At 55.9% G+C, this 22368-nt stretch overlaps 1 protein-coding gene across 1 annotated transcript in view; it reads left to right on the top strand.

Annotated features, from left to right (window-relative positions):
- Window positions 1-2970: 2970 nt before the first annotated feature.
- NIBAN2 (niban apoptosis regulator 2) overlaps window positions 2971-22368 on the top strand; it is a 51604-nt gene continuing 32206 nt past the window's right edge. Inside the window, exon 1 of the mRNA XM_004757265.2 lies at window positions 2971-3221. Within this exon, the coding sequence (XP_004757322.2) occupies window positions 3167-3221 (55 nt within the window). The 5' untranslated portion in view covers window positions 2971-3166. The remainder of the gene's footprint in view (window positions 3222-22368) is intronic.

Raw genomic sequence — 22368 nt, 5'->3', positions numbered from 1 at the left:
AATAAATAAAATCTTAAAAAAAAAAATCAAATTTACTAAAGTATAATTTACATGTAACAAAATGCATCCATTTAAAGTTTTATAGTTCAGTGAGTTTTTTGTTTTTGTTTTGTTCTGTGTTTAAGTTTATTGAATCCAGCTGATTTTTTAAAATAAGCTCTATGCCCATCGTGGGGCTTGAACTCCGGACCCCAAGATTAAGAGTTACACACGCTACCAACTGAGTCAGCCAGGCACCCCTAGTTTGGTGAGTTTTTACAAACAGGTACTCCTACATTGAAGGCATAGACCATTTCCAACCTCCCTCAAAGTTCCCGTCTGGCTTTATTTTTTTGCCATCAATTCCCCTCCACTCCACCCCTAGATAAAATGTGTGTGTGTGTGTGTGTGTGTGTGTGAACTGAATGAATTTTTTTTTTTAAGATTTTATTTATTTATTTGACAGAGAAAGACACAGAGAGAGAGGGAACACAAGCAGGGGGAGTGGGAGAGGGAGAAGCAGGCTTCCTGCTGAGCAGGGAGGCTGATGTGGGCTCCATCCCAGGATCCCGGGATCATGACCTGAGCCAAAGGCAGACACTTTACAACTGAGCCCCCCAGGTGCCCCTGAACTGAATGAATTTTGAACTGGGACTGGTCCCAAGGTTTGGGGAAAGCTATTCACGTATGCACACAACATTTTGTAGTTTAAATGTCTTTCTACTTTCATGGTCTCATTTGCTTTTCACATATGAGGCCGTGGATGCTCAGAGGCACTAGGTGACATATGACGGGGGAGGGGGGGTCTCCAAAGCCAAGAAGAGGGGGAGGGGGCGGCTGCTGGGCTAGGGGCCTGGCATTCTGGGCCGTTTGTGGGTACTCCAGGCTGACAGGCCCGGGGGGTCCCATAAAGACAGGCAAAAGGCTGCTTGGGCCCCACCTCTGGCCCAGGCATCCAGTCTGACTGGGGAGGTGCCCTGGGGTGTCCAGATGCCAGCTGGCACCTCTTATCTCCTCAGGGCAAGCAAGCCTTCCCAGTCCCTATAGTTCGGGCTGTGGGGAGAATGAAACAAGGCTAGTACCCTCTCTTGCTTCTGATTACTTCTGTCTGGTTGCTCAGAGAGAAGAGACAGACACTGGCTATCAGGAGACTTGACTTCTGGCGGGGTTCTGCCTCTGCCTTGCTGTGTGACACTGGCTAGTCACTTTCCTTCTCCGGGCTTCAGCCTCCAACTTGACTTCAACTGCATCTGATGACTAGTGCCTGAATCCGTTCTGCCCTTCAAAGACTGGCCTCTGCCCGTGCTCCCTCCACTCCCCGGATTGCTGTTCTCCAATGTTTGTTGTCAAAATTCTCGTTTTTCTACTTGTAGTTCAGGTGCTAGTCCCTCTGTGATTGTCCTCAAAATGGAATGTTCTGCTCCTTCCTCAAGTTTCTATAAGCTCTCAAGGGCAGGGACTATGATGAACAATGAGAGAATGGTGGGTTCTATGTACTGAGATGACCAATCCTGTGCCAGTCACTTTGTTATGTGCTTTAATCCTCACAACAAAGTGTCATTATTTTCACTTGACAGATAAGGAAACTGGGGTTCATAATAATGCCACTTGTCCTGGGTCACAGAGCGGGTAAGACAGCTTGGGCAACTTCTCTTCCCCCAACCCTGGCATTTTTTTTTTTTTTTTTTAAAGTGCTGTACACCCCAGGTGGGGTTTAAACTCATAACTCAGAGATTCAGAGTCCTCTGCTCCTGGGACTGAGCCAGCCAGCAAGCCATTCCCCCCACTCCTCCTCCGCTCCACGCCTGCCCCCCCTCATCCCAACCCTGCATCTTGCAGAGGGCCTAACAAACAGGTATTTTTCACTTGTATGATGAATGACCGGTAAGCCAGCCACTGGCTGCATGAATGAGTGCCAATGTCACATTAATCAACTTCAAGCCTACATTTGGTGGTGCGGACTGGACTGAAGTATCTGTGCTCAGTAATGTTAACTTTTATTATCACCATTCTTTGCCTTTGTCACACCTACAGTAAGAACTGCCCAATCACAGTGTGGGATAAATGGGTGGCGAGTACTCAGTCCCCAGGGTAAGCAAGCAGAAACTGCATGACCTTTGGGATGCAGGAAGGGGAAGTCTGAGCATCCGCGGCCAAGGAAGGCCTCTGCCACCCCAATTCACGATTTTGGGGATCCCTGATATGAACCTGTTTCCCCTCCTGGCTTGGGTGGTGTCCAGGGTAGGAATGGAACACATTCCTGTGGTACCCTGGACCCACCCATGCCCAGCCCCGCAGGCCCGACTGATATCCGTGCATGCAGGTCCGTGGGATTTGAATCTTTTACAAACTGGAAAGTTCTATTGTTTTTTCCATTCCTGACCTGCCCTGTCCCACAAGCCACCTCCCCAAGTAAAATACCCATATGCTGAGCCTGAGGAATGTCCGCCTGGCACTGGCACCGGGGGTGACTCCTGGGCCCCTCGCCCTCCCTGCCACCTCCCCTTTCCCTGCACTACTGCGCAAGACAGGCGGGCACACCTTCTGGGGCAGGTCGGATCAAGGCCAGCAACTTCCTGAGAGCCGGAGGCGGCGGGCGGGGGCGGGAGGAGTGGGGTGCGAACGCCAAGTTCCCGCACCTTGGCCTTGGAGTCCCCTACCCGTTCCCCACGACCTGCTCGGCGTGATTCTCTTCCCGCGCGGCTAGGGGTGGAGGTGACCCCAGGCTGGAGCCCCCCAGGGCGCTCCCCGCTCTTTTGATTCCCCCATCAGCCCCATCTCTTTCTTCGGCTCGGTCTGGGTCCGGCGCGCGCCTCGGGGCGTCCCTCCTCGCTCTCCCTCTCTCCGACTGGTCTTTGTCCGGGTCTTGCCCGCAGTCCCGGCCTTCCCCGATCCCCCCCCCGCAGCCCTCCCGTCTGCGGCGGCGGCGGGGGCGGGGCTCAGCTCGGGGGGCGGGGCCGGGCGGGGCGGGGCGCGGCGCGGCGGGGTTGCTGCGCGGAGGGCTGGGCGCTGGGCGGAGGCGGCGGGCCGGACCGACGCGGCGGGGCTGGAGCGCGGGCAGAGCAGAGGCCGCAGAGAGGGACGGCGGGAGCGGGCCGGGCCGGGCTGCATGGCGCCAGCGACGTCCTCCTGAGCGGCGCGGGCAGCGACGGGCGGCGGGCGGATCGGGCCGCGGCTCTTCCTCGCCATGGGGGACGTGCTGTCCACGCACCTGGACGACGCCCGGCGCCAGCACATCGCAGGTGAGTCCCGCGCGGTGCAGGGCGCTGGGGGGTCCCGCGGGGAGCCCCCGGGCCACGCCCCCAACCCGGTCGGCCGGCGGCGCAGGCGCCGGGACTCGGGACAATCAGGCCCCGGGCAAGGCGGGAGTGGCTGGGGACCAAGTCCTGCCTCCGAGCTTGTTCCCTCCACGTTTGGGCGCTCCTTCCTGCCCCCTTTGAACTCGCCCTTCCCCCTCCTGAGGGAAGTCGAACCTCCCCGTCCTCTACTGGAACCCCCTCCGAGCCCGTCCCTTCGAATCCCCAGCGCACGACCCTGAGGGAGCTATGGCCCACACGGTCAGCGGTCAGCGTGTCCTGATCTTCTACCCTCACTGTCCGGGTCCCCACCTCGTCCTGGCCCCAGCCCTAGTACACGTGGCTGAGGCTTCTAGGGACAGGCCCATCCATGCCTGGGCTGAGCCTGTGGGGTGCACAGGAGGGGTCGGTCAGAACCCCTGCCCTTTGACTCCGGCTCAAGCAGGATTCTCCTGCCCGGCAGGCGTGTCCAGGGCCAGAGCCCGGCCTCCTCAGCCCCCTCCTTCAGCCAACCCTGCTCCCAGCCTGTCACCGCACTGTGGCTACTTCTCAGAAGGGCGAGGGACCCCAGGCTTCCTGGGGAAGCCCCAGGGTAGCAGCAGGGTCTGGGGTTCCTCCTCCCCCTACCCTGGAGAATGGAGAGGTGGGGTGAGAATCTCAGACTGCCTGGGAAACTTCGGTTTTGTGGTTCACCTCTCCCGCCCTGGGTGAGGCCGCCTGGGTGGAATCCCAGCATCTGTTTCCCAGCCGTTAGGTCGTAGGGAAGTCTCTTAATGGCCTGGCACCTCAGTTTTCTCCTCTCTGAAATGGGGTGAATAATTTCTTATTAATATGTTGTTGAGAGACTCTATTTCATGTAGCTTGCTTAGCGCAGGGCCCCGCACGGAGGAGGCACCCATGCCCGGGGTGCTGTTCTGCGTGGGGTGTGGGGTGGGTGCAGCTGATGGAAGGAGTTATCTGTTCCCTGCGTTGAATTCTCCACTCCCTGTCCAGTGAAGCCGGAGCGCTGTGTCTACCTCCATGTGTCTTGATGTGTCCTGCGGTCCTGTAGTGTTTCAGCAGCTGCATTCTCCCTACTTGTACTCCTTGAGAAGAGGGACCAGGTGTCCCTTAACTCTGTGTCTCTAGGACCCCATGGTTGAGGACAAAGAGGGTTCTGGGAAAGGGTTGTCTAGTGACTGTGGCACTGGGCTTGGAGTTCCCCCTTTGGGCCAGGTCTGGGCCCCGGGCACAGGGGTGAGCTTGAGGTAGAAATGAGTCAGACCCTCTCCAGCCCCAGAGCAGCAGGGGGTTAAGTCCCGGAAAAGCCTCCTTATAGGACCTGCCTGGACTCTGGGAGGAGGAAAGCCAGGCGGAGTCTTCCTGTCCCCTCCCTGTCGGTGGCAGCCTCCTGGGGCTCTGTAACAGTCCATCCATTCACGACCTCCTGTTGGGGCCCCTCACCCGGCCTGGGTGGGGTGTGCTGCTCCTTCTTCGGTGGGGTTTTTCCTTCCCCCACACCCAGCTCCTGCTCTCCCCCTTCTTCCTACCTCCTGGGCTGCGAACTGCCAGCCCCCTCCCACCCCCCACCCCCCATTTTACAGGGGTGGAGACTGAAGCCACAAAAGGTGAAGTGTCCTCTCCTGGACAGGGCTGGGTTTGTTCTGTGGATACTAGGCTATGCCCACTCAGCCTGCTGGCCCCTCTTCTCAACACTTCAGGGCTATTAATAACCCTCTTCAGATGCCTCAAATTCCTGGTCCAGGCTCACCTGGGGGAGCGTCTCAAGTCGGGGTTGGGAGGTTGGAAGCCTGGCAAAGACTCTATCTAGCCCCCTCCCAAGGAAGCAGGCCACCTTAGAAATTTCTTCTGGAGGGAATGAAGGCTAGCCTTTGGCACCCCTGGCGATCTATGCACCCTTCTCACCCCACCCAAGGAGCGGTGAGCCCTTTTGTGCCAGACAATTAAAATTCCAGAGCCCTCCCTACCTGGGGCCACCCCTTTGGAGACGTCAGCATTTGGGATGGCCCTTCCCACAGTCCTCTGGGCTCCGAGGCCTGTTGGGGTTCCGTGGCTTGGTGGGCGGGCGGCTTCTGCAGCTTCGTGCCCACCCTGCGCAGGTGAGCAGGTGAATGCCAGCCGGCAAGTCCTGGCAGAGGTCAGGCTCACTCCTGCCCACGGTGGCATTTTGCTGCCACGGTGCCTTTCATCCTGGGATTTCAAAGCCCCTGGCAAGCAGGGGCTTGTTCTCAGAGTAGCAGCCTTCTGGGGCTGGTGGCAGGATTAGTCCCTCCTACTTTTCGGGAGGGAGTTTGATGGAGGAAAGAGCCCTGACCTGGGAGCCAGGAGGCCTGGGTAGCCTCAGGCAATCACTTACTCTCCCTGGGTCTCTGTTTCCCTAGCTGTGAACTGAAGGCTATAGGCGACCTGATGGCTGAATGAAGTCCTTTCTGGTTCTAAGAGTCTCAGGGTCCCAAATTTTCATCATGAATCTCCTCCAGATTTGGGCCAACTCGGGCTTCTGATACTGACACCACATTCTGTTAGCTGATGTGAACTTGGGCCAGCATCTTAATCTCAATTTCTTAATCTGTAGAATGGCACTAATAGTAGTTTCCTGCTGGGCTCTGTTGCAAGGATTTAATGAGATAATGCTGGTAAGACTAGTGCCCAGTGCTTTGGGGTACAACAAGTGCTTAGCAAACAGTTGCCGTTTTTATTCAGAATGCTCATTTATTGTATTTTATTATTTTTAAAGATTTTATTTATTTATTTGAGAGAGAGAGAACAAGCAGGGGGAGTGGCAGGCAGAGGGAGAGGGAGAAGCAGGCTCCCCACTGAGCAGGGCTCCATCCCAGGACCCTGAGATCATGACCTGAGACGAAGGCAGACGCTTAACCTAGTGAACCACCCAGTCCCCTGACAATTGTCATTTACTCTGTCATTGATTCTCCAGTGGGTGAGGAGAGTGGCCAGGTGTTTGGAGTGCGAAGGGGGCAATTGTTGCCGTGGTGTAGGCCCTGTTTCTCTGAGATTGTCTGGTCCCTGGTGGTTCCTCGGATGCAAGAATCGGCCAGCGTTTTCAGAAACCTTGAAATCCACGTTCCTTGTGCACTGAGAGATGTGTGACATGGATGTAGGCTATCTTGAGCGGGTGTGGAGGGCTGTGATGGGGCCCCACTATGACTAGGAAGGAGCTAGGACATGGGGAGGTGGGGGATTAGGTCCACCCCCACCTCCATCTGGCCCAGAGGACTGGGCAGGGATGAGAGAGCAGCAGTGTCTGGATGGCCCCGTTGGTGTTACAGGAGGGGTTCTCTGCCCCCAAAGCTAAGATAGAATAAGTAAGGGAGGATCTATGGCCATACCACACTGAATGCGCCCCATCTCGTCTGATCTCGGAAGCTAAGCAGGGTTGGGCCTGGTTAGTACTTGGATGGGAGACCACGTGAGGGAGCGAACTCACTGTTGCTCCATAGGGTCTGGGTGCTGTGCTCTTGGCAGGAATCCTAGGATTGCCTGGGGTGGGGGGGCCCTTCTACCTCTAGGACAGCCTTGAAGGACTCAGCCCTTCTGGAAATTCTGTTAGCCGGGATGAAACTGTGGGAGCCAAGGGAACCCCCCCACCAACTCCCCACATACATAAACTGCCTATAAGATTTATTATCTGAAAGGGCTGGTAAGGTAGTTTGCCAGGACCTGTGCTCCACCCTTCAGCCAGGCTCACCTTTCCCTTGCTAATTCTTTTTTAAATAGCAGCTTTATTGAAACATAATTTACCTGCCAGGCAATTCACCCACTTAAGTATGCAGTTCATTGGGTCTTATTTGTGTGTGTGTGTGTGTGTGTATGTGTGTGTGCGCACGCGCGTGTGAATTTTAGAATGCTTTCATCGCCCCAGAGAGCAATGCTGTGCCCAGTAGTGGTCGCTCCCCTTCCCCCAGTCGCCCCCCACCTTGGGCAGCCACGGCTCATGTTGGCTGGTCACACAGGTAATGCGTGCACCCACCACGTAGGAATGTAAGGTGAGAAAGTGTCCTCCGCTTCGCTCCCACCCTTTGGGAGAAACCACTGGAGTCTGGTGCATCCCCGTGTCCAGACCCACGTCTCTGTGGACACATGTGTTTAGCTCTGGGTGTATGAGCTCCGGTGGTATGTCTCTGTGGCCGGACTTTTCTTTCACTCTGTCTGTTGCAAACATCTTTCTGCGTCGCAGCCCATGAGTTGGCCCCGTTCTTCTGCAGGTTTCCTTCTGTGCGTGGTGCCGTTTATGTGCCCTATTCCCCCCACTAACGGACACTGGGGTGGCTTCCAGTGTTCTGCGGGAATTCGTGGCACTGCCCAGACCTCTCGTGCGTCTCAGGCCAGGTTCTGGGATCAGAGAGGCCTCAAAATGGAATCCTGGGTCCCATTGTCTTAGTAGTGACACGGAGCCTCTGAAAAGGCTGTACACGGTTGGAACTCCCTCCCGCTGGGACAGTGTAGCTCAGTACGAAGTGCGATCACCCTTTCTGACAGCTGGATATGAGAAAAAGGGAATTTCGTTTATTTATTGAGCAAAACGAATAACACCTTTTTCTGAATTGATTTTGCAAACCTACCTCTCCACACTTGGGAAAGGGCTGTGGGTCCCCAGCGTAAAGGGAAGAAGGAAGGTGTCCCCTTTCGGCCACCCTGTCCCGCAGGTGCATGGCTTCCTAGTCCCCGCCCTGGGCCTTTGCAGGGAGACCAGACTGGCCGGAAACAGTGCCCAGCCCCGGCCCTGCCTGGGCCTCTGCCCCTCGCCAAGGTCTGGGTCAGCCCCTGGGGCGAAGTGTCTGGGGATTCTGTTCTCTTGTGTCGGTCTAATAGAACGCGCCTTTTGTTGGCATTGACCCTGTCTTGCTCCTCCATCCAGCCTCCACTCTGTTCCTTTCGCATCGCTGGGCCAGAGTTCTGGCCTCACCCCACCATCCGTCCCCCACACACAGCCAAAGAGACCTTTCGAAGCCCAAACTGGGTCATGGTCCCCGCTGCCCGAGGAATGAAGTTTAGAGACGGGGATAGGACTCACTCACCACCGCCCTGTGAGCACCACTCCATTTTTTAGCAGTATTTCTTTCTTTCTTTCTTTCTTTTTTAAAGATTTTATTTATTTATTTTGACAGAGAGAGATTGCAAATAGAGAGGAAGGTGGGGGCGGGGGTGGGTGGAGAAGCAGGCCCCCTGCTGAGCAGAGAGCCCGATGCGGGGCTCCATCCCAGGACCCTGAGATCATGACCTGAGCCAAAGGCAGAGGCTTAACCCACTGAGCCACCCCGGTGCCCCCATTTTTAGCAGTATTTCTCCTCCGTGTTTATTGTCCCACATTGCTGAGACCATGACTCCCATTTTTGCTTGCTCCTTTCACTTATAATAAACATCTTTTCTGGGTCTCTAGAATCTCCCTGCAGGCATTCCCAAAGGCTGTGTCGTGTTCCCCCAAGGCCACTTCTGAACAGACATTTTTGTAGCCTTACCCCTAATGCTGGTTTCTGCCATGTCTCACGGTGACTGGACATTTGGTTTTTCGAAGCAAACTGAGTCACTGTATTTGTTTCCTTTCCTGCTCAGGTCAGCTGCCCTGCTGAGGACAGACTCATGCCCTTGACCTGCTCTCCCCCAGCCTTGCTTCCCTCAATCTGGGCATTTTGAGGGAGGCTCCTTTCTGGGAACGTGCAACACCTCTGAGTGTCTTTCCAGTGGGAACAGGTTGCAAGGGGCTATCTGTGAGCAGGGGACAGGGGCTGATAACATTGGCCTTTGGGTGTGTATGACCACGTAAGTCTGGCTGCTTCTCCCGCCTGTGGCCTGCAGGGACTCCATGGATGGGTCTTCTGCGAGAGGGTGGTGGCCGCTAGAGCAGGGAGGGGCTGTATCAGGCTCTGAGCAGTACCTGTAAGATTAGCAATCCTTTAACTGAGCATTTACTCTGTGCCGGGACTTCCTTTGCCTGTATTATCTCTCTGAATCCCTACCCTCACTGCCCTATCCCAACATTTAAAGGTAGGGCAGGGCAGTGGCAGGTCCAGACACAGGAGTCCAAGACCTTAGCTGGTAGAACCATTCTCCGCTGTGATGAGATAGTTCCTGGTGCCTGGATTGGGCCTGAGGACAATGTGGAAAAGGCCCCAAAGAGAGGCCAGCCGTGGGGGCAGAGGGCCTGGGAGGGGAGGGGAATAGGGTGGCGTGTGTCAGAGGCTCCCGTGGGCTGCACAAATAGATCCCTCCCGACATTACTCAGCCTGAGACTCAAGTCACTCTGGACCAGTTCCGTTGTGCGCGGGCCCCCTCCTCCGCCGCAGGCTCAGCTCCTGACTCACCGCTGGTCTCCCTGCAGTCATCAGGCATCAGCTTGTGGTTGCAGACATTCCTGAGCCGCTTTTTCCTTTCCCCCTGCCCTGCCCCCATCCACTTCCCTGCCTGAGGACCAGAGGGTTTTTCTCTAGATAGTGCTGGGCAGAGTTTTAAAGAAAGAGGAAGGCAGATCCCTAGCTTTAAAACCCTGCTGGGTGGGACAGAACCACGCCCCTCTCCTGGTAGAATCTTACTTAGGGCCTGAGTCACAGAAGGGCTGTAATCTTCTGATCGCACAGATTTAAAACTGGAAGAACAGGAAGTGCCCACCTTGGCAGGGCACCCGGATCCACCCGCTGGGAACTGTCCAGGTTTAGGGATGCACTCCCTGTGGCCTACAGAAGTGAAGGGACCTGCCTGGTGACAGAGTGGATGGTGAGTTTGAAGCGGGGAGTTGAGAGGTTTGAGGCAAGGCTCTGCAGTCAGACTGCTTGGGTTTGAGTGCCAGCTTTGCCCCTGGAGGGGCTGGTCGTTGGGGCAAGTCAGTTACCATCTCTGACCCTCTGTGTCCTCCATACTAGAGAATGAGAGCACTGGCTGCTTAGGGCACAAGGTCAGGAGTGGCGAGCTCTGGATGGTACAGCATACAGGGCCAGTGGGGGGTGAGGACACGGTGCTCTTAGGAGTGTGGCCCTTGGGACCCGTGTCAGGTGGGTCCTGTGACCATAGACACCTTTACCCTGTGCCATGGGCCCCAGGAAGGAAAGATAAAAGAGAGAGACACCCACCCCTTCCCCGGCCATGTGTGTCTAGAGCTAGGCCTGTGGGTCTCAAGCCTGGTCCCAGTAACCATTTGCTGTGTGACTCTGGACCAATGGAGGGACCTCTCTGCCTTTTCTCCCCATCTGTGACCCAGTATTGACTCATGAGAATTCTCCACCACTGAAAATCTTTTCTTTTCTTTCTTTCTTTCTTTAAAGATTTATTTATTTGGGACAGAGAGATACAGAGATAGAGAGCATGAGCAGGGGTAAAGGGCAGAGGGAGAGGGAGAAGCAGGCTCCTCGCCGAGCAGGGAGCCTGAGGTGTGGCTCAGGACCCCAGGATCACGACCTGAGCCACCCAGGCGCCCCTGAAAATCTTTTCTTAGGGGTCTCAAGATGACTTCCAAAGGCAGGGCTAGGAGGGCTTTGATGTTAGGAGTCAAAGTGGAAGATTCCTATGGTGCGCCCGGGAGACCCCACAAAGGTGTGATGAGCTCTGCCCCTGGACGCACTTGGGCTTTCTTTCTTTTCTTCTTTCAGTCCGTAGCTACTGAGCTCCTACTGTGTGCCAGGCACTGTACTGGGCACCGGGGACACGCTCATGCATGCTCTTCCGTGGCTCTTGCCCACGTGGAACTTTCTGGCTAGGTGAGCAAGGAGTGTTCTCAGAAGGGTGGATCTTCTGTGGGAAGGTGTGAGACGGGGTGGCTTAGTGGGGAGGAGAGGGTTGAGGTGACATGTGGGGAGCCAAGGGGCTGGCCTTGGAGGAGAGGGGACTGTGCCCCGAGGATCCTAGGGAGGCTTAGGAGGGAGGGTGAGAGGAAGAGAGCCCAGGGGTGAGGGATGGTCTTGACCAGTGGGATGGGTGTGGAGCACGTCAGGGGACAGTGTATATGGGGGACACAGAGCAAGCAGGCCTCTGTGATGGTGATGTGCGAGGCTGGGGAGATCTTGTCAGCCTTGTGCGGTTGGTAGATCCCGTAGCTGGTTTCATTAAGGCAGCCAGTGGTCCTGCAGCCTCTGCTCCCATTCTTCCCATGACGGGAGACTCACGTCCTTCCTGCTGCTCTGAGTATGAGAACCTTCTTCCTTTCCAAGGACAGAGCGGGAAGAGGGCTGGGTCTGGATGCCAAGGACCTGGTTTTGAGACTCTCCCTCAACTACCCTGGCATTTGGCAGGTGCCTTCCCTTCTCTGGGTCTCAGGTTTCTTATCTGTGAAGTGGGCATAACGGTAGCCCAGCCCTGCTAGGTTGTGAGGGATTGATGAGAGATGTGGGTAGAGCTCTTTGCGTAGAGCTTCTGTTGGCATTCGCCCTTGCTGTGTGTATGGTCCATGATAGGACGTTCGCCCGGGCGTCCCTCCTCTCAGTGCGATCCAAAGTGCAGGGCGTGGGCTCCAGCGGGTAACTGGGCGCCCAGCTGGGGCAGAGGAAGAATGAATTGTGGTCTGCAAAGTGTGAAGCCCGCTCTCCCACCCACATATCTGTGGCCAAGCCAGTTGTAGCAGCTGTCCAGCCTCCTCACGCCTCATGCCGAACAGAGCTGTTTGTGTCCAGCCAAGTTTGTTAAGCCAGAATCTTCTGGAAGAAGTGTCCTTTGGGCAGAGGACTACACACTCTTGTGCTCCACCCACATTTAATCACTCTACCTGCCGGCAGCCGTTTGTGGCTGGTGCCAGGTGACCTTTGGCAGGTCCTTCTCCCTCTCTGGCCTTGCTTTGCCTATCTGTGTAATGGGTCACTAGGACAACTTTGTGCCCTTTTAGCTCCGACCACTTGGAGCCTGTGGGCCGTGGGCTGTGTTGAAGGGGAGGGTGTGATATTTACTGCGTGATGCCATCTTGCTGTGGAAGGAAGCGCTCTCTCTCTGAAAGCTGTCTTATGCTGGGCCTGGCTGTGGTGGTGGGCATGAGGCGCGGGCATGAGGCGCTGACATGAGCCCTGATCTCACGGGACTCATGCCAGCCACAAAGTTTCCATCAAGCTGGATGTGATGTGGTTTCTGTTGCAAAGACAGAGGATCTTTATGTTTTCCAAAGTGCATATTGGTTAAACCACTTGGTCAGCCCAGCTCAAGAGGCAGCATATCTGGCCTTGACTGAGAGGACCTGGCTCTGCCACCCTGTGGCCTGGGGCAAGTTGCTCTCCCCTTAGAGCCTGAGCTGTCAGTAAAATGGGAAGGTGAGCCCTGCCTCTGGGGTGTGAAGCTTCTGGGAGGCAGTTGTCCCTGGCACGTGGAAGGTGCTAGGCGAATGGCAGTTCTGTTTTAGCGGAGTTTGCCGGTGGGGTGGGGAGCTGTCATTTGCCCTGGCCTACGGGGATTTCGGGGGTGACGTGGACGTCCAGAGGGGGAGGGAGCTGACAATTGTCCTTCTGTTTCACTTTTTGTTTTTGCGTTTTTGTTTATTTTTTGGAAGGGTTCCCTGGTGGGAGGTGGGGCGGGGAGAAGAGAGAACAAGGCTTCGACTTTGGGAGGCTGGGCCGCACTGGGCTGGCTGGGAAGGTTTGCCTGAGGTTTGCCGGTGGTCCCCTGGGGCCACAGCTCCCCCTCGGGCCACAGCTCCCGCTTGCCCAGAACTTCGAGCTTGCTGATGGGCAGGGTCTGCTTTTCTTTTTCTGGCCTAGACTCTTCTTCCTCCTCGCTGGAAAGGACCCTTTGCTATCACCTACTTTTATTCATGACTGAGTAAAACCGAAGCCCAGAAAGAGCAGAGGACATACCTAGCGTGTCCGAGGCTGCAGGCTGGGTGGGAACGTAGGCCCCTGTAGGCCCCCGCCTTCTGCGGAGTATGCTCCATCCCTGTCCCTATGGACGGCCCCAGACTGGTCAGGGAAGGAGTGGTTGGCCTGGGTGGGGCTGGAAAGGTTATAATTTTGAAAACCGGGTAAACAAGCAAGCCCTCGGTGAGAGAGAGGCAGCCCTGTGCTAGCCTTACAGATAGGCCTGTGTCTGAGGAGACAGCCCGGGCCTGTCCCCATACAGACAGTGAGGTGTTGTGGTGGATTAAAAAAGGCAAAGCTACCCTCCCCTCATGGCCCCACTCCCATATTTAAGGCTGCCGGGAAGCGGGGAGGGGGGCCGCTGCCCAGCCTGGCCACAGGACAGCCCTCCCGGCTCAGCCCAGCAGTCACGGCTCCTGGATGACTTTGGGCAAGGGGCTCCCTCCGGGGTCTTGAAAGTGCAGCGATCCCTTCTCTACAGGAGGCTGGTGAGGGTGGGGGAGGATTTGAGCTGGTGGTTGAGCCCCGGGAGCCCGCTGTACACTTCATTTCTCTGTGGCTGGAGGCGGGGCCCCCGCTCGGAGCAGAAGGGTGACTTTCTCAGTGACCCGAGAGTCAGCCTGCTCCTGGGAGACAAACTTATGATCCGAGGCAGGCCACAGTGGGCCGCGCAGCTCAGCTTTCCTGTTTTCTCGTTGAGATAGGGGCAGAAGCCGAGAGGAGCTACTTCTGGGCCTTGCCCTGCTGTCTGGGGGCTGGGCTGCCTGTCTGGCCTGCAGCCCCCCAGGGTGGGGCCCAGCACACTTCCTGTGAGATTGGGGCAAAGCCTCTTTGCTCTCCTTCCCTTTTCCTACATCCCCACTGTGGCCTCTAGACTCTCTAGCTCTGTGCCAGGGAGCTCAGTGTAGCCTCCATTCTGAGCCTCTGTTCTCCCCATAGTACAAGGAAGGGGTTGGGTGAGGACCTCTCCGAGGCTCTCTGGGTCAAGTTCCAGACTCTGAAAGGCCTTGCAGGACCATAGACGACCCCTGCCGCCTCAGCCAGGAACACCCTTCCCTGGGTCCCGCCCATGGCCAGTTGGCATGGGGTCCCTCCTGCAAGCCCCTCCTCAAGCAGTTGTGGTAGATTCTTGTCCATGGTATGAGGACCGTGAGGGCTCAGTCACCGTGGGCTCCCTTGAGGTAGACCGTATGGCCTCACAGGTCAGAGCGTGTCCCGCCAGCGGCTAGCCAAATGCCCTTAGGACGGTTGTTGGCGTTCTTTGTGCCCTGGAATCATTCGCTGTAAATTGGGAGTAATAATAATAATACTTCTCTGGTTAAATTACATTACATGTGCTTATAAATTGCATTTATGCACCCTTTAACACAGTGCTGGGCACAGTAAATACTCCGTAATCAATAGGTATAATGAACGTGTATTAATTTGTTTTCATTCCCAAGCAGTGACTGAATGGTAAATGTCATTATGAGGTTTACGGTCTTACAGCGGAGGGGCCCTGAAGCTGTTTGGGTGAAGGTTCCGGGGGGTGGAGAGGGTGCCTTGGGTGGGGGGGGTCGAGGAGGTGGGGCAGATGCGGGCGGGTTTAGAGCCCCGGCTGGTGGTGACTTCCCCTCTGCCCATCTGGAAGGAGTGGTCCGGGTCCCACCACCGCTGTGACCACAGGCCTGGAGTGCGTGCGGCGGTGCACGGGCTTCCTTCCTCCAGGCGTGTATCCCTCTCTGTCTGACTCATGCCTCCGTGTCTGCCTTTTGTTCTTGTCCTTGAGCCCCCGGGGGTGAGGCCAGGAGAAGCAGAGGCCCAGGGATTCCCTGGTGGACAGGCGGACCCTCTCTGCCACCCCCCCCATTTCATGCAGTGGAGGGGACACTGGGTCCTGATCCTTGTGGTGCCCCTGCCGACTCACGGGGTGTCAGGCGCCAAGCGTGCGTTGCCCAGTGGCTTCCTCTGTGCTTGGCCCCCGAATCGAGTTTACCCAGGCCCTGCCCGTGTGGAGCTCAAGGCTCTGCAGGAGAGACGCATTCAACCAACGGTTACCAGTCACTCATTAATTAATTATCAGAGGGCAAATCGTGACCAAATGCCCATCCTCCTCGCCAGCTCGCCGGCGTGCCGGCCCGTCGGCTCTGTGGTGCCTCCCATGTGCCCTCCGGCCACAGATGAGGAAGCAGGTTCCTGGGGATTGAGGGATCCTCCCAGTTCCCTTTCCTTCTTGGTGCCTCAGTTTCTTGTCAGGATAATGGGCCCGAATGGGAGAGGCACTGCTGCTGGGTGCACACGGGGCCTGGGCTGTGCCCTGGGTTTGAGGATGATCAACACCAGCCTCAGGGATTGCAGAGCTGCTGTGCCGACCTGGCTTTGTGGCCCCTGGAATCCTTCCTCTGAGCATCCCTAGACAGAAATGGGGGTACGGAGGCCACCATGATGGAGGGATTGTGTCCTCTAAAGGCTGTGTGGGCAAGGGCTGCCCGGGGAGGGTGATCCTCCTCAGTTTCCACCACCAGTAGGAGCAATGGTAGAAAAATGGCCCCAAGCCCCTGGTGAGCCCTGGCCAGCCATTCTGCACCAAGAATTTACCCGAAAGCAGCCAGAAGGTTAGATTACATTACAACTTCCGTTACAACGGGAAAAAAAAAAGGGGGGAGAATCAGTGTCTATCCACAGGTGATGTTCAGTGGACCAGTAAGAAGCCACTCACTGACTGGACTTCAGAAAGAGGCTCCCCCTCTGCTCTCCCAGGTAGCAATAGCAGCACATGTTTGCTGGGCACTGCTCTCTGCACCCCTGGGGACGCACCTGTGGCCGTGGATGGCGGAGCAGGTGGGGGTTCAAGCCAGAGGTGGTGGATTGACGACCTAAACGGGGTCCCTCTCTGTGCCAGGCAGGGAAGATTGGTGTGGCTGAGCCAGTGAAGTGGTGGGGAGTCAGTGGGTGCCTGTCCAACGGGGGCAGTCTGCCACCCACCTGGCCTCCAGCCCGCAGGTGTCCTCACTCAGCGTTTCACCAGAATGCTGCTCTAGGCCGACCAGGTGACGTGCGGGACATGCCGGCTGCCCTGGCCGTGGGCTGCTGGGGGTTATGTGGGGCACGCGGGACCACTTTTGGCTACGTTTGGGGCTTTCCTTGGGCCGTCTTTCTCAAGACCTTAGCTCGCCGTGCCTCAGTTTCCCTAACTGTAAAGGCCATACGCAGCTACCATCCTGTGAGCTTTATGATGCCATGCCCGGTGCCTGGCACATAGTACCCTCAAAGAGATTTCTGCCCTCAGGGCCCAGTGCCCCCACCAAGGGAGTCTTCACTTTTCAACTCTGAGCTTTCTCAGATCTCCGGCTCTTGTTGGTGGTGTTATATAGGCAATATCTATGATCAAAGAAAAACTAGAAAATAAATAGGAAGGAAATGAAAATCGCCAATAATCCGAACCACCCAGAACTAATGATTTTCAGGTGTTTCCTGATGCACAGTCAACAGTGGGTCCTGGGCGTCTGCATACGTGCCAGCCCCCAGCAGTGAGTGGGATGCTCTCAGAATATTTCATTATGCCCCAACAGCCTGCAATTTAGAAATTTTTTTTTATTAATTTTTTAGTTTTTTTATAATCATATAATGTATTTTTATCCCCAGGGGTACAGGTCTGTGAATCACCACGTTTACACATTTCACAGCACTCACCATAGCACATACCTTCCCCAACCTCCATAACCCCACCACCCTCTCCCGACGCCCCCCCCGCCAGCAATCCTCAGCCTGTTTTGTGAGATTGAGTCTTTTATGGTTTGTCTTAAAATATATTTTTTTTAAAGATTTTATTTATTTGTTTCACAAACAGATACCACAAGTAGGCAGAGAGGCAGGCAGAGAGAGAGGAGGAAGCAGGCTCTCTGCTGAGCAGAGAGCCGGATGCGGGGCTTGATCCCAGGAGCCTGAGATCATGACCCGAGTGGAAGGCAGAGGCTTCAACCCACTGAGCCACCCAGGCGCCCCTGAAATACTTTTTAAAAATTAAAAATTTTGGTTTTTTTTATGACAGAGAGAGAGAGAGAGAGTGTGTGCACACACGAGTCGGGGGAGGAGCAGAGGGAGGGGGAGAGGGACAAGCAGACTCTGCGCTGAGCACAGAGCCCAACACCGAACTTGATCTCAGGACCCTGAGATCATGACCTGACCTCAAACCGAGAGTTGGAGGCTCAGCCGACTGAGCCCCCCAGCAGCCCCCCAGGTAGTCTGCGTTTTATTTGCTCAGCCAAACTCCCATTCCTGGGCATCCCGGTCACTTCTGTTTATCATCGGTGTAGACAGGGCCATGTTGGGGAGCCTTAATCACTTCTGTGGGATTCATCTGTCGATTGCACATTGTTTGAGGGCCTGTTCCGAGCCAGGCTACGTGTGGGCTGTGGGTGCTGGACGGGGAGGCAGCCGTGGTCCTCACCCCCTCACCGGCCCCTTTCTGGGAGGACAGACCTGACATGGGTTGGGTTCCTTAGCTGAGGTGGGGGTCAGGGTGTCTTTGGGAGCTGGGGAAGCAGCAGTAATCCAGACTGGGAGAGGCAGGGCAGGCTTGTTGGAGAAGGGGGAGTCTGGGTGGGGCTGGAAGGGTGCTGGAGGAGGAGAGGGTTGTAGGCAAAGCAGCAGGACTGCAAAGTCCCAAAGCTGAGAGGGAGATAGGTCTTTGAGGGAACCAGAATTTCCCAGAAATTGGCAGTTTTGCTCTGGTTCTTGCTCCCTTAGGAGCCACTGCACCAGGCACCATACCTCGGTATTGTTATGCAAAGTGATGCCACGGTCTGTATCTTCCTGGGGCTGGGATCTTCTAATGAGGGACACAGAGGCAGGGTCATGTGCCTGCCCCAGCTGAGACCCAGGCCTCCTGTCTCTCTGCGTGGTGTCCCCACCAGCCTGGACCGGGCCCAGGCGGCTCAAGTGAGGGACCTCCTCAGCTCCGGTTTCCCAGGCCCTTCGCAGGTGCTATATCATTTGACAGATCTGCTAGAAGAGGAAACGGAGGATCCCAGCTTAGGTGACTGGGCTTGGTTTGTGTTTCGGGGGGTGGTGACCTGGTCTGCAGCTGATATGTGACCTTGAGCTGGCCTGGCCAGATCCTGACCCAGCCCTGGCTGTATTGAAAGTGTCCCATGACGATTGGAGGGCCCCTGGCTAACCTTTCCCCTGGGGCCAGGAAGGATCTGTTCCTAGGCCTGAGCTAGCCCTTCCAGAAAACCCTGTTCTCTGCCTGTGTCTTAAAACGCCTGGGAGTTAAGGTCCTCTGGTGTCATCTCACAGGCAGGGACAAATATTTATGTGCTGGGAGCTCTGTGTGGGGGTACATTGCGAATGGGACAAACAGGGTCCCTGCCCTGGTGGGGCGAAATGGACACTTGGCGGTTATTTATTAAGTGAAGTTGTGCTGATGGCTAACGGGGCTTCTGACCCGAACTGGGGAGTGACGGTGGGGGACAGTCCTTTCCAGTATTCCCGCCTGACAGGTGGAACTTGGATCAGTTTGATCAAGACCCCGCCTGTGCGGTCCTGTGTGGGGTGGGAACACTTTCTCAGGCCACAGCTGGAGGGGGTTAGGGTCTTGTGGGTCTAGTGCAGAGGAGTTCCACCTCTTCACTGGACAGACAAGACAGCCAGGAGGGGTGAGGGACTTGCCTAAGGTCAGGTGGCAAGCAGGTGCCAGCCTCTGGGCCTGCCATGCTTATCCTGCATCACTGGCTGGAGCCTTTGCCTGGAGCCTGTTCGTCACCACCTCCAGGAAAGACAGCGAGACTGTCCGCAGCTCCCTTAAGGGATCCCAGGAAAAGCAGACATAGAACTTGGACCTGCTGGCTGAGAGCAGAGTTTCCCATGCAGCACGGATGGGGTCAGGCAGGCACCCGGAATGAGGAATGCGAGGCTGGCAGGGCTTCCCAGGGCATTCATCCTCATACCTTCCCCTCTGGAGCCTGAGGAGACTCGCATCTGGTGACCCAAGGGTGGGGCAGGTCCTCCCTCCTGCTGGCTCAGAGGCAGGCCCACAGGAGTCTTGTGATTTGAATAAGCTTTTCATCTTCTATCTGCATAAAGCCTGTCCGTGCTGAGGGACCCTGGCATTCCAGCCCAGGATTGGGTTTCCTTCTGGCCCAGCAGCAAGCCCATCAGTGAATTCTCATATTGGCTCATCTTCCTCCCTCCCTGGCTTTGAGAAGGCCGGTGCTCTCCCCTGGCCCCCACCTCCCTTGCTGTCGGGAACCTGGCTGGTGGCGGGGGGGGGGGGGGGAGCCCGCAGTGTGTGCGTGTGCACTCATGTGTGGGGGACAGATGGCCGGGCAGGGGGTGTTCTGGGTCCCCAGGCAACTTGGGAAGAGCCTGACTTATATTTAGGGAGAAGCATGTTGGCATCCGATGGGCCCTAGGCTAATGCAGTGGGCGGGATTCGTGTCTCTGAGTTTTTTTAGTGCTTTTCCAGAAGGGCTGGGCCCCAGTCACTAATCAGTGATTGATTCTCATTGGAACAGCTGCCGGGACTTATCGGACTCCTACCAACAGTCAGGCAGAGTGCCAGACACTTCTCATGCATTGTCTCATTTTGTTCCCACAGCTCCTCTTCGAGGTGTGTTATTTTTGTCCCCGTTATTGATAAAGAAACTGAGGCTTGGAAGTGACAGGAGCAGAGCTGGTCTGTCTGGTCCCAAAGTTTGTGTTTTTACGGCTCACCTTCCCCATGTTGACAGTCTTCTCTACAGCCTCCTTATGGCCGTCCAGCCTCTGCTTGCATACCTCCAGTGACAGAGAGCTCTCTAGCTCTTGGGATTACCTCTCCCACACGGGGCATCTGAGTTAGAAAGCCCTCTCTGGAGTTCTGTCTTTGCTTGGTCGCTTGAGAACGGGTTCCAGTTGGGCTAGGTTGTGGCTATGGCTCAGTTTCCCCAGCATCTGTTTTCCCAGGGAATTTTCCAGCTTTTTTGGGGGGAGAGAAGAGCTAAGTCCTCCCTCCATTCTCTTAGCAGCCCCTACCTGGTACTCGGCCCTTTACATGCTCTTCATCACATACTGAGCAAGCCCGAGCGAACTGGATGTTGAAACTCTAGAGGTATTTTCATTGCATTGATCGGGACATCTCAGTCAATGCAATGACAGGGAAAAAAAAAAAGAGAGAGAGAGAGAGAGGTATAACTACAAGATATCAAGAGAAAACACACATGGTCTTGCCTTTGTGGAGGTCAAAGCACTTTTCCATCTAGCTTCTCCCTTAGCTTAAAAAAAAATTTTTTTTTTTTTTAATTTAAGTAATCTCTGCACCCAGTGTGAGCCTCAAACTCACGACCCTGTGATCAAGAGTCACATGCTCTTCTGACGGAGCCTGCCGGACCCTTCGCTTTGTCCCCCCTGCGAGGCTTCCTGTGGGAAGCGGAGGCTCAGACAAGGAATTCACCCACCTGCAGTGCCTTGGAGTGGAGGCGCCGGCGTTGCCTGAGGTTTAGCGGTGTGTGGTTTGTCCGTATTTGCTTTCAGAATCTTCGTTGATGTTAATGTCGCTGCTTCCCCTTTCTGGTTGGTTAACCTCTGAGGGATGAGGGCCCAGAAGGATGGGACCCCAAGCATGTCGCCTTCCCATCCCCTGAGTGGCCCCCTGAGGGACCGAGGAGCTGTGGCTGGGTTCCCCTGTGCCGGTCCCCATTTCATGGCGCGGCACACATTACGGAACACTGCCATTTGTACGGGTGGACACACCCTGGGACCCTTGAGCTTGTGAAAGGCGCTACCCACCTGAACACATTTCCTGGCCGTCCACACTCGGGCAGAGGGACCTTCTTTCCCTTTGCTGTTATTGTTATTGATAATACAAGACCCTCTCTGTCAGGATCTATAGAGTTCCTCCTTTCTTTGAATCCGTAGGATAATCTGGCCGGGTGGGTACGGCTGGTCCTCCCATTTTACACCCGAGGAAAGTACTAATACTAATACTTGGAGAGTATTAGTCACATGCCTGAGGTCCTACAGCTGGTGAGCAGTGGAGTCAGTACTTGAACCAAGATCTGATTCTGGGAGCTTGACACCACAGAGTTCTGTGAAAGTACTCTTCTTGACACGGAGGGTATTCCTTAATATTTGTGGAATGGATTAATGCTTTCTCGAATACCCGGATTTATGCATTTCCTGTGTCTTCTGATCGCCACACCCTCACTGCCCGGCCCTCTCCCTTCAGCTGGTTTCCCTGTCTTCATGGCTTCCGTGCACCATTCCTTCTGGAAGTCTTCCCTGACCCCACCGGCTGCGTTAGCTGTCCTTCCTCTGGGTTCCTGTAACTTCCCATGCTGTTCCCAGTTGAGGTTTACTGTGCTCATTTTAGGTTTTGTGACTATCTGACTCCCTTGTTAGATGGCAGGGGGTTTGTCCAGTTCCCTCTGCCCCATGGTTGATAAATGAGGGTGACAGAAAATGTTTCTTGGCTACCAGAGTAGAGCCCCTGAGACCCTCACCTCATCCATTTCGGATGGCCCTGAGCCATCCAGCCATCAGGCTGAGTCCTGTCCTCAGCTCCTGCCTCTCGGAGGCCGATGGGGATGGGCTGGGTGGTGATGCTGACTCCCGGGGGGTCCTGGAGGAAGGACCCCATCAGGAAGGCCTGCCTGGCCATCTCAAGATGGTCCAGCTCCAGTCTGGGCACTGAGGGCAGAGTCGGTGGCGGGTTCTCAAACAGGTCAAGGACAGGGCGTGCCATGGCGAGAGCGCCCGAGTCCTCGGTCCGGCCTCGGTGCCCTGCACGTTGGGCTGCGAGCAGGTGTTCAGTGAGGAACATCTGGGCAGGGATGGTGTGTTGCCACCGCTGCCCTGCAGCCTGGGGGCAGTTTGGACAGGTGGCCAGGCCCCAGGTTCAAGGGCTCCAGTTGGGTGTGGCGGGGATGAAAAGAAGGGAGTGGAGGCGGCGGAGGATGTGGCTGAGAAGGCCACAGGAATGGGTGAGTGGGTGTGAGGGGCCGGAGGGTAGAGCCCAGCCTGACGACAACTGTCAGAGAGAAGCCAAGTGTTCCAGCGCACAGAGGGGAACACCAAGGCCCAGAGGCGAGGCAGCTGGAGCACGAGCTCTGCATCTGTCTGGTTCCCAAGCCAGGGCTGTCCTGGGGCAGGAGGCTGGGGGGGTGGGTTTGAACAGGGCTGGCATGGTGGGAGGTGCTGGCTTTCCTGGCCTTCTTGGAGCTCTGGGGGTCCTCCAGGCTGCCTCTGACCCTCCCTTTGATCCTTGTGTCCCGGTTCCCTTGACCTGGGGTGCGGCCTTAGCCGTGGGCAGTGCAGGAGCCTGAGGCTTGCTCCCCTGCATGGAGGTGGTGGCT

Source organism: Mustela putorius, unplaced genomic scaffold, assembly GCF_011764305.1.
Source record: "Mustela putorius furo isolate JIRA1106 unplaced genomic scaffold, ASM1176430v1.1 tig00000596_pilon_pilon_pilon, whole genome shotgun sequence".
NCBI classification, from domain to species: domain Eukaryota; kingdom Metazoa; phylum Chordata; class Mammalia; order Carnivora; family Mustelidae; genus Mustela; species Mustela putorius.
This window is presented reverse-complemented; position numbering and strand designations above follow the sequence as displayed.